Consider the following 15,397-nt stretch of genomic DNA (forward strand, 5'->3'; position numbering starts at 1 on the left):
TACGTTAACGATCAAGTCTAAGATTACATTCTTCAAGGAAATGACATCTATAGCACAAAAAAATTATGACAGTAAGATGGTTATTCATGTTCTGCTACGTGTATTTTAAAAGATAAAGCAAGTTAGACCTATACAATAGTTTCTGGAACTTTCTGATCTTTGTTATTGATTTCAGCATGACCATCTGTAGTAGTATCATGTTCAAGTTGTTCCATAAGTTTAAACCGTATTTGATCGACATCATTATCATGATCAGTTATTTCTGCATTACCCTCATCCAATTCCGATATCGGACCAGTTTCTTCTTCTAATTGATATATTTGAGCACCAGCAGATTTATCTTCGTACGAATCATATCCATTATTCTTATTAAGTGTATAAAAGGATTTATCATCGCCATTAAATGTTTCTTCATCAGAAGAGTCAGAAAACTGTTCACTCTCTTTCCTTTCCGGATCTTTCCTTTTAAACCAGAATGGCGTGGAGAAAAATTTCATTTCTTTTTTACGCTGTGTATATATCTCATTGAAGTTATTAAATATAATTGGTATTGGCAATGCCACTATTAAAACACCAGTAATACAACATAGGATGCCGATAATTTGTCCAGGTATCGTGGTAGGATGCGTGTCGCCATAGCCAACAGTGGTCATGGTTATATATCCCCACCAAAAAGTTCCCGGAATACTTTTAAATTGAGTACCATTAACATCCCTCTCGGCATAATAAACAAATCCAGAGAATATGGTAACGCCAATAGTTAGAAATAAATTTAATAAAAATAATTCTCGCCAACTTTTTTTCAAAGTCAATCCTAGAATCTGTAAACCTGATGAATGACGTGCCAATTTTAACACTCGTAAAACTCGTAGCATACGTATTAATAATAATGATTTAGCAATACCCTCGATACCCTTAAAGTCCTCAGTACTATTAACATCAGTCTGCCTTCGTTCTATATTAATAGCGATTAAGTTAATATAAAATGGCAATATTGCTATTAAATCGATTATATTTAACAGTCCTTTTAAAAATTGCCATTTATTCGGTGAGGATAAAAATCGAACAACATATTCGAATGTAAACCATACGATGCAAATCACTTCAATGACTTCAATCGCTGAATTGTTCATGAAGTCGCTAATGGTGCTGATGCACATGACCACGGTAGAAAGAATGATAAAAGTAACGGAAACAATTGCCATAATCTATAAATCAGAAAAGAAATAAGCGATTGAGAATTACTCATTCAATCTGGATGTTAGTTATTTTAACGAATGATTACAATTCAACTCGATCTCAATATAGTTCTCTAGCATCATATAGTTTGCTAGCACACATAAAGATGAGAGGGAAAGCATAGAATAATAAGTTTGAGTACATTTCATTTTGAAAATTTTACTTGCATAGAATTAAACTTATGGATAGTGTGTAGAAACAGACTGCACATTGATGTAAGCTAATAGAGTCATGGCAATTTAAAAATCTACGTATCCTTTTTGCAGCTTTGTACTCACGTAAACTTGAATTTGTAGATACATAAAACTGTTCACCACTCTCTACTAATGATTTAGAATTAGTTTTCAGATAGATTACTGCAGCATACCGTGATACAAGTCAATTTAATATAATAACATATAAATTTATTCGAAATTTACACCACCATGTCGGACAGCACGTAGAATTAAGTATTGTCGACATAAGCTAATTCAATATTGGAATAGACTAAAAAAATAACTATATCCTGATTTTGTAACTAATTCGATCAGGAAGATTAGATAAGGTAACAATAATTAATTGATTCTATTCACTTTTTGCAAAAAAAATATTAATGTTTTTAAAAATCATAATTATATCATAGTAACACGCGATTAAAGAAAATAATAAAAAAATAATTCATCATAACATTAATATATCTTTGTGATATACAAATTATTCACTGAGCAGTTATAAGATAAGTTTACTTAGTCAATTTTATTGACATCAAAGTATTGAAACTATAATCTATTACTAGAAAGGCAAAAAATGGAGCACAGAAGATCGTAGCGTAAATGTTAAAAAATTACTTGAAATAACAATACCCGCATACACTAATACTGCTTTAAAGTTTAGGCTGTAACTTTTTACGTTTTACTACATTTTGTCATTGCGTGTTAACAAACTCTGTCCATTAAGCTAAGGAAATTACTCCAACTGATGCGTATCAGAAGCAACAGTCAAATAACTATCACATCCGATATCTAATATTGAAACACCTTAGCGATATTGTTGACAACGAAATTTAAGACTATCGTCTGAATAGCTAATTGTGGACAGAAGATATTTATTGTCAATTGCACATTTGTGCAGTAGTTAATGTCACATATGCAATTAGATAATATCGACAATTCTGCAAATGATAAAAATTTATATATCAATTTTAATAGCTGCAATGCAAAGTCAAATTATTGGCGATTCTATAAGAATAACCGTGAAATAGGTGTCTGTTATGGTAGTTTTAAATTTTATACGCAATTTTAAAGTGCCTGAGCGTAATTATTCTAAAAATGTATAGTAAAGTAGAAAAAGTGGCAGTAATTATCTCGTCTTTCTTACTAACACAATTGTCACAGTGTTCGAATTTATCAGAATAATGGCAATAAAATACTATTTTGTACTGTACTCCATACAACAAAGTACAGTAGGGCTGCTTCACGTTATACCTTACTGTGTTCTAGTAAATAGGTCTCACTAATCACGCATTATTATAAAGATCGTCATGGATGAAGCAGCCAAATAAAGAATTATTCATACAATCATAATATGTATGCTTCAGGTCTCTAGTAGAAGCAAGATATATATTTGCATAGCCTATCTATGATATAAATAATCTATATCGAATTCAATTCAATTTATCGCTACGGTACTCGTTATTTTCAATTATATCGGATAATCAAGCTTTGGATACTAATCCATGATTAAATAATTTCTTATTAGTATCAGTACAGTATCAAGATATTACAAGTATTAGTAATTAGTTTTACTTCTAAAATACAAATCACACTAGAAGTATTTGGACTTCGATATCAGTACATCTTCTGAATAATAATGTATAGCGAGTAAGATAAGCAACGCAAGCTTATACAAATTGAATTATAACCGCTTACTTTAATTTTCATACGGAATCTTAATCATTAATAATGACATTATCAACTGTGGGTGCAGAAAAGCTTTTTAAAATTAATCAGTTTTGGAACGTCTCTATAGTGCTAGTTAAGTGCAGAAAAATAGATCAAATATGGCAAATTGATGGTTTTCTGAAAATACCTCTTGGACTAGTTGATAGCCAAATGTGTATATTTAATAAATCATATTCGAAGGCTTGTAGCAATTAAATTTAATGGATGTACGTGCAGACTACATACTGAATTTTTGCGCTATTAACAGCACAAACTACTATGTAGCGTCTGATATGACTTGATAATTACTGGAGGGTCCTGGTTACTAAAAACTTGCCAACTATCATTAAACCTTTTACACGTATATCAAAGCTGCAGTAAAACATGATTCAGTGTCTGCTAATAGTTGTGTTAATAAATCAAAGAAGAGAAAATTAATAATTAGGTGAAGTCACTTGATTTATCGACTTAAATTATATATTTTGATTTTTTTCAATTTTATGATAAGATTGAAAAAAGTGCAAGAAAACCTTAAAATTATACTTGAAGGTTGGCACTTTTTATGATCACATAGTATGGTAGAGCTTAAGATAAACTAGTATATTAAAATTGAAGCTAAATCAGGTATAAAAGATGTTTGTATACATCTCTGTAGTCAAGCATTCAGTCCTTTTTATATAATCAAATTTTACATCCTAGTTAAATTTTTTAGGAATATTTACATGCCAGATTGTTAAAAGTATTGTAATGGCCAGGCTAAATAAAACAAATCTATCACAACTAATCGGTATTATTTTCTTAATGTTCATTTAATTTTGTTTCGATCGTTATAGAAATTGATGAAATTTTATAGAATGCAGAAAAATCAATAAAGCACCTCTCAGTTTTGACAATAGAGCAAGGGCATCTATTCATTTTTTGAAAATAAGTATTCTATTAAACAAATTACACAAGTCATGCCATTTATAACTGCATTTATAGTATTGATGAGTGAATAAAAGATTAGTTTTTTCAAGTAAATATTCAAAAATGAAGATTTTAAAAGTCAAGCTTGAAATAAGATTTAGTACAGGACAATAAGTTAGAACTTCGCGAGTGATAATAAAATAAAAATATTGGTGGCAATTTCATTGCACTTACTCTTGCCATAGTTGAGGAATTCGGTTTTTCAAACAGAGTCCATATTTTGTTTTGATATCTTTTAAACCGATTTTTGATCTTATCCTGGCTATGATTACTTTCCGCCTCAACATCCTCTTTTACTTCAAATCCTATCGTTAAAGACATTTTTTTCATTTTTTCATTATCCATCATTTCAGTAATCATAATACTTTCTTCTTTTTCTTGCTGATAGCGATCACGACAACATGGTTCTAATTCCCATTCATCTATTTTCCAATAATTTAACTCCTCTTCTAATATTGCTGAACATCTTTCAGCTGGTAAATGTAATTTTCCTGTCCTATAATAATCGAGTATACAGGAAAATGTATTTGGATTACGATCAAAATAGAACTCTCCTTTGACCAAATCGTAATCATCGCATAATTCGGCAATTTCATCATGAGATTTCGCTTTCATCAAATAGAATAATCGAGATGATGGAAATTTACGAATTGTTTTTCTTAATACTTCGTGCTCAATGCCACCAACGTTAACATGAATACGTCGACGTTTTACTGTACCAGGAAAACTCGCGGTTGTTGTAAAGGGTATGTCTATTTGTCCAATGGGATCACTTTCGATACGAAGTGGACGTTTATTATATCGTATCATTTTTTTGTTGATATTACTTTTGATTTCATTTCTTAAAATATTACTAGGTAATGAATATTCCAATTTTCGGCTACGATTTCGATCTCTTAAGTCATTTTGTTGACTTGAGGTATTAGCACTGCGTGTGTACATCTTGAAAGTAGAACTTTTTATTGTCTGGTTGGAGAATCTTTGCTGTGTAATGCAAAAAAATGAATAATAACTTTTACTATGCGTATATAGAACTCCCTAAATTACAGATCTTTTACCATTCAAATATTGAAGGTAATAAAAGCAGTATTAAAGAAAAATTTCCTTATTCCATTCAATTCTATTTGTGCAGGAAATGTTTAATACTAATTTATAGCATGAGGACATTATAAGTAACTATCATCATTGCCATGGATCAAAGTAAATTGATGCGATGATAGTAATTTGTAAACTGTATTTTTCAAAATCAGTAAAGTGTGCTCTAGAGAAAATTGGCTATACCAGTAAATTGGATCACGCATCAAAGCTATAAAAGAAATTGTTACACTTCAATAAAAATTTTCATTTCTGCTTCAGTATTTCCTATCGAAGTATAACGGCATCGCGGAAACTGTCGTCTTGATTTATCTTAATCTATCTACTCCACACCGTGTGAACTAGGGTACAGTACATTAATCAACGAGAAAATGATTAAGGGGATAATTATAGCAAACATGAAAATAAGATTTATTATACATTCTGACTTACGATAATTAAAAATCTTCTTCTAGATGTTCAACAATTCTCCAGGATAGATATAACTTCAAAATCGATTAATACCGTGTTGCAGAAAGTGATATTTGATACGGGTAGTTATTGTAATCATCGATAGTAATACTTATTAACGGTCACTAATCGACCGTGCTATTACAAATGGAAAAGTAAGCTAACAACATCATCAACAAGACTGGATGATTTCCAAAAAAGAAAGTCGTTTATAGGATGGAAATAACGGTCTATAAACAATGCGTTAAAGAACAGGTGTATTGTCTAGACTGATTACACTACTGTTGCTTTCTACCCGTTACGCAGTAATTTCTTTCTTTTATGATATCAATGGAAAATAAAAGCGAAGAATAAGTCTATGACAACGTCAGCAAAAAGCTTTATAGAAGCAGTTGAGTATTGACTAAATCTCTAGATTTCCTATTCATGGTTCTATAGAGAGAGAGCATAGAAGACTACTTGAACAAGGGCCAATTCACTTGGAGTTGTATGTGTGTTTACGTTAGACTTTGATATCTATTAGTTTGTAGAGAAGCAACCAAGTAACGCATTCCAATAACTATATTAAATATCAAAAAATGATCTAATTTTTGAATCGATCAGCATGAAAATAACTCTGTTGTTAGTTTAGCTACATGTATCAATATATTATTTTCCTCATACTCTCCATATCTCTCTTCTCAAGGATAGTCCTTCAGTTAAAGTGATCATCTTAGCTTTTGTATGTTCGTTCCCTAAAATGATGATTTAATGTATAGCCAGACTGAAATTGTAAGCATGTAAGTAGCTAGTAAACACGCATATCATTGGTACGCGAGGACATTGAACTCAAGAGCACTAGCTGCGCTTATAATCACGATATTCCGATATTCAGTTGATCTCTTTCCTATGATTCTGGATGCTGACCTAGCGTCATCTCAAAATTTGCAAACTGCCGTTTAGTCTGGCATCAGGCCATTTGCTGGTAAACCAATCTACTAGGTATCAAGTATTCCTTACTCAAATTTGAGCAGTAAAACAATATTACATGTACAAGTAGGCTAAAACTTATAATATTATATCGATAGTTGAGCTTTCAGATCATCAGAAGTCACGAATATCCAGAGATTTTAAGCATTTCTCGTTGACCAACGGCTAAACAATAACATGAGAAACTTTGCTAACTGTAAGCATTTTCAAATTACAAATTGTCATTATAGCATTTTGTGATGTACAGTATTTGTATACATCATTTTAATTTCAGTTATATCAGGGAGAAATTATATCTGGATCTATCTGGAAATAATCATAATAAATCTAGTACCAGTAAGTCTATATATAGCAAGAAAAATGTTTGAACAATAACTCCATTATACACGCTCGTATAGTACTGTATGAATATTGTAATCGACAACGGCATCTGTATTCTACCTATTCTCGCATGCTATGATATCGGTTTCGTTTTGAAATATTGTGTCACACATTGACTTGTAATGATTTCCTGTCTGTTGAAAGTAGTTTACTGTGCTGTATTTATAGCCCTGCCACTTTAAGAAGAATTCATTCATAATTATAATAATTAATAATCATCATCCTATCTATCTTTTAAAATAGCGAGTGTTGATACTATGGATCGTACTAAAATACAGTACAGGACTGCTTGTCGCGGTCCGTAAATTACGAGACTAGACAAGCAAAATACAATTATACGTATTGTAGTGTACAGTAATAGTTCGGTCGGCGAAGGGTAGGACGTTTTAGCTAGTAATCATAATAATAGCTAGCTATAGCTACTACTCACAGAATTTTATTGTAGTATATAGTATGTAGATCGTTATTGCGAATGTATCCATTTTGCTGTATCCATTAGCACTAAAACGCTATCCTGTACAGTATTACTGTTGTAGTATATAGTATGTAAATCGTTATGGCGAAGGTATCCATTTTACTGTATCCATTAGCACTAAAACGCTATCCTGTACAATAGTATGGTGAATCATATTACTCGTGAATTGTACACTATGGCATAAGAAAACATGCAACTAAAAAGTACGTCATATTTGTCAATATCATGGACTACTAGAAGGAGACCTTCCAGTAGTCCATGGTAAATACCCGCAAGAAATGGCAATAAAGAAAATCCACTACCACTGTCTTCCACACAGTACAGTACTGTACACTGTACTGTACAGTATTTCAACTTAGCTCGGGGTACTGTACTGTACTGTACAGTACAGTGTACAGTACAAGTACCGTAGGATATTTCTGGAAGTTCATAGTGCAGTACTGTACAGTAGTGTACAGTACTGTATGGTTTCGTGGACGTGATAATGTTGCATAACTTCATCACAAATAAAGGAAAGATTGATTTTACTGGAATCGGACAGTGATCGGACAGATTCAATGCAATCGGACAGTCTACCGTATGGTTTCGATTGACGTGATAATACGTACAGTATGGCATCAACTTGTGCAGCTTTTGTTTTGTTTCCATTACAGTACTGTACACTGTGTTTTACAGTACAATATACAGTAGTATATGTACTGTACGCTGATCAGAGTGACGGATGGGTGGATAGTCTATCGTATGGTTTCGAATCTTTCGATTGACGTGATAATACAGTATGGCATCAACTTGTGCAGTAATGTGCAGCTTTTGTTTATACACTGTAAATTACAGTACAATGTACAGTACTTTATGTACTGTACACTGATCAGAATGTGACGTACAGTATTACACAGTCTACCGTATGGTTTCGATTGACGTGATAATATGGCATCAACTTAGACCTGGCATCAACTTGTGCAGCTTTTGTTTCCATTACAGTACTGTACCGTACAGTGTACAGTACAGTGCTGTACAGTGTACAGTACAGTGTTGTACAGTGTACTGTCACTGTGGTCGAAGTCTGAGAAATCTGGTGATGAGACACTGACGTTATCCTCCAGTCAAAAATTATTTATTCCCTAGCTGCAAATCCCAAAGCCATCAACTGATCAACTCGTTCAAAGTTATTATTTCAGTCATTCAACATTACATCAGCGAGAGCGAACAAGTTTGGAACAATACTTTGGTCGAAATAATGCTATCCATGATAAGACTGCGTCGTCGTATGTTGCCTTATTACAGTGGTGTAATAATTCATTAATGACAGCAATCATTGAGACGAGAGTTCAGAGCAAAATCAACAGAGGGAAAAATAGGTTACAATTTTACAGCTAATATTGCCCAATTTTACATTAAACCAAGAAATCAATTGGCAAGCATTCATTTCTATCTTGGTCAATACTTTATACTTGGTATTGAGTAGTTGGACGACAACTTTTTCTTGTATTTCACAGTCAGAAAAAAGATAACATGATACCAATGATATCAACATTGAAATCCTATCGTATTGTAATTACCTGCCACTATTCGATAGGCAGCATTTTCATCCATTAATTAATACCATAAAGCGGTCATTTGCTCTTTAATTTCCCAACATTTTTCTTGTGTTAATCATCGTTCTTTACCTGAAAAAAAGATCGACATTTCATCTTGGTTCGATTGCAACATTGTTATTGTGCTCACGGTACGAAGTGACGCTGGATCTTATTCAGTAGTCCAATATTATCGTTCAACTACTGATTCGATTTATAATCACTCGTTAACCTATCAGCATTGAATTGAATCTATCTTGCAAATCATTTGCACTAACGCAATCAAATATGCACTTGATCTAATCGGCTATTGCGATTCTATTGAACTCAATTCTATCTGAAAATGCAGTGATACAATCAAAATTGATCCCTTTCAACTCAGTTGTGTAGTTCAGAAGAAAAAGTAACGTTAACCATTCATACTCGTATTCGTACCAGTGAAACAAATTGCACTCTTTCAATTCATCTTTCTTAATTAATCTTGTCCAGCGCATTTTATTTCCACTTTTGCTGCTGTTAACTGCCATAAATACTCATACTTATTATTTTTCTCAAAGCTGTACCCTTTACTTAAGCAAAACTATCAGAAAACCATTCATTGGCAAATAGCATACTACGGTATTGCAATTAACTCGATCTAACCATATTTACAAGCATTGCTGTAAAGGCGAAGCCAACCTACTTTCCGTACCGATAGCTCAGCATTCAACACACTATCATGACATCAAGACATCAAGCTGCACTTTCTTTCTTGCACAATATCTCACTGGATGGCACTCGTAATGAATTTGATACACCAATCGTCGATGATGATGATAACCAAAACGATCAAGATAATTCTTATGTTGACTCTGTTCAACCGAGTCACGAACTAACTACCAAGATTGAGCAAGTTAATCAACAATCAGACGAAAGACAGATAAAACAGACCATGGATCAGAGTAAATTAAAGGACAAGCATCAATTGCGCCTAAGTTATCTAAACCCTATCGCTCTAAGCACTACAAAATGCCTACCGTATGCTGTATTCTCTGTCATTCCATATTCTAAAGATAATGCATTGTACGCTATTTCTCATACTCTATTTTTTAGATATCAAAATGTTTGTCTTACACACTATAGACTATCTCAATATACTCGTATAGTAGAGGTTATACTGTGCTAAAATGATAGGATGAATGAGTCACTTTGAGTAGCAAATAAATTCCCTTTAAAATGAATCCTTTTTAATCAATTTAACAACATCGTCTTTCGGTATTGTGTTTTCGTCAATAGATTAGATACTTCTATAATCAGACATCGACAATCGATTACTATGAGACGTTCCTTATCTGATGTTACTCAAAATCTAATTGAACGACCGGTAAGATTTGCATTGGTCATGTCTTTATACTGTGGACTTTGCTAATTTTTGAACTACTGTATAAAACGTTCTATAAACTTGTTGAATAATTCTTAACTTGAGCTAAAGTTACCCCTTACTCACAATTAGATTACATGTATTCCATCTAATATTCTTACATAAACGCAAGAAATATGCACAATATAAACTGGATTTACTGTACATATCTTGACTTCTACAGGCAATTTCCTACAGGCTACTACTTACGCCAAAGGGTAAACAGCAAACATTTAAATCGTTAGAACTCAATTTATCAGCACGATTTAGTAAGTACTACTTCTTGATCTCATTATCCACATTTTTTAAAGCTATTGTTAATGCTAATGTAATTAAATCTAACGGTAGTATGAAAACAAATACGGAATGCCGATGTTTATATGTAGTTATTGCAGTAAACCTATATGGTACATGGTAATGCTAAACAATTTCTATTAATTATAATATAATCAATTAAAACAGGTAATCAATGGTTTCAAGAAGTGCTGGAAGATTCTAACGGCAACATTCATTATCATCCGAATCTTCTTGATGATCCAGAGCTTCGTACCGGAAAGCACAGAGTGACATTGCGATTACCATCTATGATGGTTAGTATATCAACGAAATATTACAACCATTATGCACCAGTAATTATTAGTTGTTACCTTAACCATGCAAGATTTGACTATTTGTAAACTATTTTAAATATTAGTTATTAGGTCAAGGTAGTTTTATTATTAATTAATAATAATTGAAGTAAATTGCAGTATCTTGACTTATATAACTTTTCTGTACGAAGCCTTAACGAGACTTTATTACTATTTTCTTTATGGGTACGACAGTTTTCTGTCTTAGAATATTCTAAAGCTTCCGATATCAAAAAAGATCTCAATGAACGATTCAAGGGAAGATTTCCTACTATAGATCTGACTTTAAGTAAATTGCGTAGTTTAAAAAGAGAGCTATATCATATTGCGGTGGATTTATGTTCATTAGAAGCAATCACTGTGGCATACGCTTACGTTTATTTTGAAAAACTAATATTGAAGGTGCGTATACCACTTATGAACGTTATATTATATTTGGTAAGTCTTATTCCATCTTCAATACTTTATTTCTTCAAGTACTTGTTAATATAATGAGATATAAAGTTAAAGAGGTATTTATAATATTATTTCTTAAATCGTTCTACACCTCTGCATTATTAATTATATGTAATTATTATTCTGTCAACTGTGTAGGGAAAAATTAACAAACCCAACAGAAAGTTAATTTCTGGTGCAACGTTATTACTAGCTATTAAAATGACAGCTGACATTAAGCAAACGGAGTTAACAGAAGTTATTGATCAATTACAAGATAGCTTACGAATTAATCGTAAAGATTTAATTGTGTATGAATTTGATTGTTTAGTAGCTTTGGAATTTTCTTTGGCAGTCCCTCAATCTATCATTGCAGTACATTACCAGCGAATAATACATGAAAATTCATAGCGTCATGTTTTCAGTCCTAGACAGTAAAAGTATTTGATATTATCTATGAACACCAGTTTATAACGTACTGGAGTTTGATACTAATTGTATAGTTAACTCTCTATCGTAAAACGATCCAATGTAAATTACTGAAATATAAAAATTATAAAACGATTTTATATAAAAGTATTATTGGTAATTAACCAGCCAATCGTACATTTTGATAGTTAATTATCAGCATCATCTTCGATTTTTTTCTACCAAATGTTTAATCAATAATAATTTCTTGTGAAGAACATTTCATTGCTAATAAACTTACACTGTGATGAGATTTCATTTTTACTTTCATATGAAATGAGAAAGCTATGATACTGTAGTCTTCTCATATAATAGACTACTGTAACTGAATGAGGTAAAATTAACTTTTGTCTGTTACAGTATAGATTTTCGCATTTTCGTAAAGGAATACTCTAGAATGAAAATGTATGTGTAGGATAATCAAAAAGGAAAATAAATGTAAACTACTAGCTACTACAATACTTTAATACCTACTGCATATACATGTAGATTTTCTAATTGAAATTGTACATATCCTATATCTTACGCATCTAAACTACACAACGATCATCTTGCAAAGCGGCAATCTACAAATCAATACTTAGCTTCGGATTAAAGCTTGCTCTAATCATCGGGCAGTTTTAATATTAAAATCATACTCCGCTGTAATGGTAATATATGAGGTTTATAATAGATTCAAGAGTTCCTCCTTTACTTATATGTCTAATACTACGGTTAGGATTCCGCCACAAATCCCAGGTTGGCTACAAATAATGTTTATCAGTTTGAGGGCTAATTTTGATCAGAATAATTTAATAATACTGCAGTTGCTAAGATCCAACTGATATTCTTTAAACAACATACGTTAATCTGCTTTCAACTTATAATCTAACATGAATCTTTACTAAATATTTACAATATTCAAGCAAGTTACAAATCCAATCGGACGGCATCATTATCACACAATTTATTATTTTATTAATAAAGTCATCAATAATTAAAATTTTCTACTAATAAGTTATTTAGTGTTAGTTCGAACCGTTAATACTTGGCATTATAGCTAACACTAAACACCGCTTTGGTACTTTTGCATGATAGTTCTGGAATGATTAATGATTCTAATAATAGAAAATAGTCATATTAAACGAGCAGCTTTATACATCTGATTAAATAATTGTAGTATAACCAGTGATATCATTTACAGTTTTTAACAAGCAAGATTACGTAGATAACACAGTAACTATCTTATGTTGGTTGGGTTTAGAATGGTTTTTCATAAGTAGACTGTTACTTCAACTTGATTATACATCTCGTAAAGCATTTTTAATAGGCACGTAACTGATAAAATAAGACTGTAATCCTTAATGACATATCTGAGAGGAAATAGACTCTACTTAGCACATACAGTACAGTAGAATAAGTATAGCACTAATTTAGTTTATACAGAAACTAGAGATCAAGTTTATTGGTAACTTTAATTTATTTGAAGAAATAAAGCTCGTTTAATTGATTACCGGTACGCCTTGAGGGTATACGCGTCTATTTACAGTATATGGAATCAACTCAATCGTTCAAGCTATTGCACAGTTATTTCGAGTAATTTACCGTTTTCCGAACAATTATTATTAGTTTTACTAGTTACATCATGATTACAATTAATAGTTGAGTTCTGACTGCAACTGAGGTCACGATCATTCAATAGTGAACTCTCGCTAAATGTATTGGAATCATCATCAAGATTGCCTACCACATCGAGATGATCATTTTCGAATAGAAAAACACCGGATCGTTTGGTGCCAAATTTCTTTCTAGCTTTCTGCCAGATATACCTACCCAAGATAACCGTATAATGCAAAAATGCACTTAAAAAACCATGCAGAAATACCCATAAACCACCGACGTAAGCAAAAACTGTAATAAAAGTTAATATACCAATGTTATAGTTAAATGTGCAGAATGCGCTCTTGTCGGCAATATCGGCTGATATTGGATGATAGCAGTGTAGCGCTATATTGGATGCATTATCAGCGCATCGTTTCAATTCTGCATCAACACATTGATCACATAAGTAGCATTGAACAGATGGAGTTACTTGGCATAAGAGTGAAATTTTCCACAAAGATTCAACGCATACCCAGGAAATATATAACCGACTAGTCCAAAAGATAAGACAAGTTGATGTAACCACAAATAATGCTACTAAATTCCAGATAACATGAGCATTGCTATAGGTATACAGGGGAAAATGTGCTTTAAATTTAAAAGGTAATCGTCGCCTTTTAGTGAGGAATGTTGTTAAAACTAGGGCCATAGTAAAAGAAATGGAATAGATTTGTACAAAAATACCATTGAAACGAGTTTTAAAATATTTCCAGTCGAAATCGTGCTGATTCCATAAATTAATATATAGATAGATGAGAGTAGTAAAAATTAATGAAATTGTCATTAACCAACTTGATCGACCAGTAAAGCGATTCCAAGAGCACACACCAAAGTAGAAGAAGAAAAAGAGCAATATTGGAGCGTCAGTAAATCGTCTAAATGTGTTGTCTGATTGTAGAAATTCTCGAACAAATATTCGCTCAGGTAATTCATGATTGGCTAAGGCATCAAAAAGTGGCCGGCGACGTATAAATTCAATCATACCAACAACAACAAAAGTAAGGGCTATGGATGCATGAAGGCATTGCGAAATAAATCGAATACTTCTACAGTCCCGTAAAGATCGGACAGGATAACAGCAACCAAGTTGAGACCATAGGCTCGGACGATGTTGTTGATTTCGATCATCATTGATTGAATTGATGCAGTCGGAGTCTGTGGTTAGCGTAACGGACATGATGAATGACTAACTACTAACAAGGACGAAGCGTTAATCTTAATATAACAAGTGCTACATATATTCCATTCATTCATCGATGTCTACAAATAAGTTATGATTTTCAATGGAAAGGGCCATATCAGTCTCTCCAAGACGATGGTATGATTAGCAATGGTCAAAGCGATTTTGGGCTTGGAAAATTGTTCTAAATTGCGTAGATATCCTTAGCAAATCCACGATACGACAGTGTTGGATCGGTGTATCGTAGAATATACTTTTTCCTCGTTTAAACTCGCTTCAATTCTCAACAGCGAAGACTATCCGTGGATTAAATCTGCCATCAAAATTTGATATCACTCAATCAGGCTCAATTATTCGGATCTTGGTTGAAGATGGGAAGCGATGAATGACATCATTCAGTAATTAAGTAATAAATAAACAAACAACTGGCTCCAGAAGAACAACAAGTTACCAATGCCATTCGTCGGTGGCATTCCGTCGTCGTTCTCATTAATCCGATAATTCCTCTATTAATCTACATTTATTAAACCCAAATAGAGGGTCTCTAAGTAACGGTATTCAGTAGAAGTTATTGCGT

At 32.5% G+C, this 15,397-nt stretch overlaps 3 protein-coding genes across 3 annotated transcripts; 1 reads left to right on the forward strand and 2 right to left on the reverse strand.

Annotated features, from left to right (window-relative positions):
* Positions 1-563: 563 nt before the first annotated feature.
* Positions 564-4,790, reverse strand: TRIADDRAFT_3098 (uncharacterized protein; the record flags this gene model as incomplete). The annotated part of the gene is made up of 3 exons (XM_002114230.1): positions 564-1,208; positions 4,299-4,420; positions 4,490-4,790. Coding segments are annotated over 3 exons (1,068 nt in total), but the record flags the coding sequence as incomplete, so codon positions are not given.
* A 4,996-nt stretch (positions 4,791-9,786) lies between these two features.
* TRIADDRAFT_57893 (uncharacterized protein) lies at positions 9,787-11,942 on the forward strand (the record flags this gene model as incomplete). The annotated part of the gene is made up of 6 exons (XM_002113912.1): positions 9,787-10,130; positions 10,344-10,431; positions 10,652-10,736; positions 10,930-11,057; positions 11,292-11,498; positions 11,691-11,942. The coding sequence occupies 6 exons, from the start codon at positions 9,787-9,789 to the stop codon at positions 11,940-11,942; spliced, it is 1,104 nt and encodes a 367-aa protein (XP_002113948.1).
* Positions 11,943-13,019: 1,077 nt separating this feature from the next.
* On the reverse strand, positions 13,020-14,817 carry TRIADDRAFT_57894 (uncharacterized protein; the record flags this gene model as incomplete). Its single annotated transcript, XM_002114231.1, has 2 exons — positions 13,020-13,096; positions 13,584-14,817. The coding sequence occupies 2 exons, from the start codon at positions 14,815-14,817 to the stop codon at positions 13,020-13,022; spliced, it is 1,311 nt and encodes a 436-aa protein (XP_002114267.1).
* Between the last annotated feature and the right edge of the window lie 580 nt (positions 14,818-15,397).

The sequence above is a fragment of the Trichoplax adhaerens genome, genomic scaffold (assembly GCF_000150275.1).
Source record: "Trichoplax adhaerens TRIADscaffold_7 genomic scaffold, whole genome shotgun sequence".
Classification (NCBI taxonomy): domain Eukaryota; kingdom Metazoa; phylum Placozoa; class Uniplacotomia; order Trichoplacea; family Trichoplacidae; genus Trichoplax; species Trichoplax adhaerens.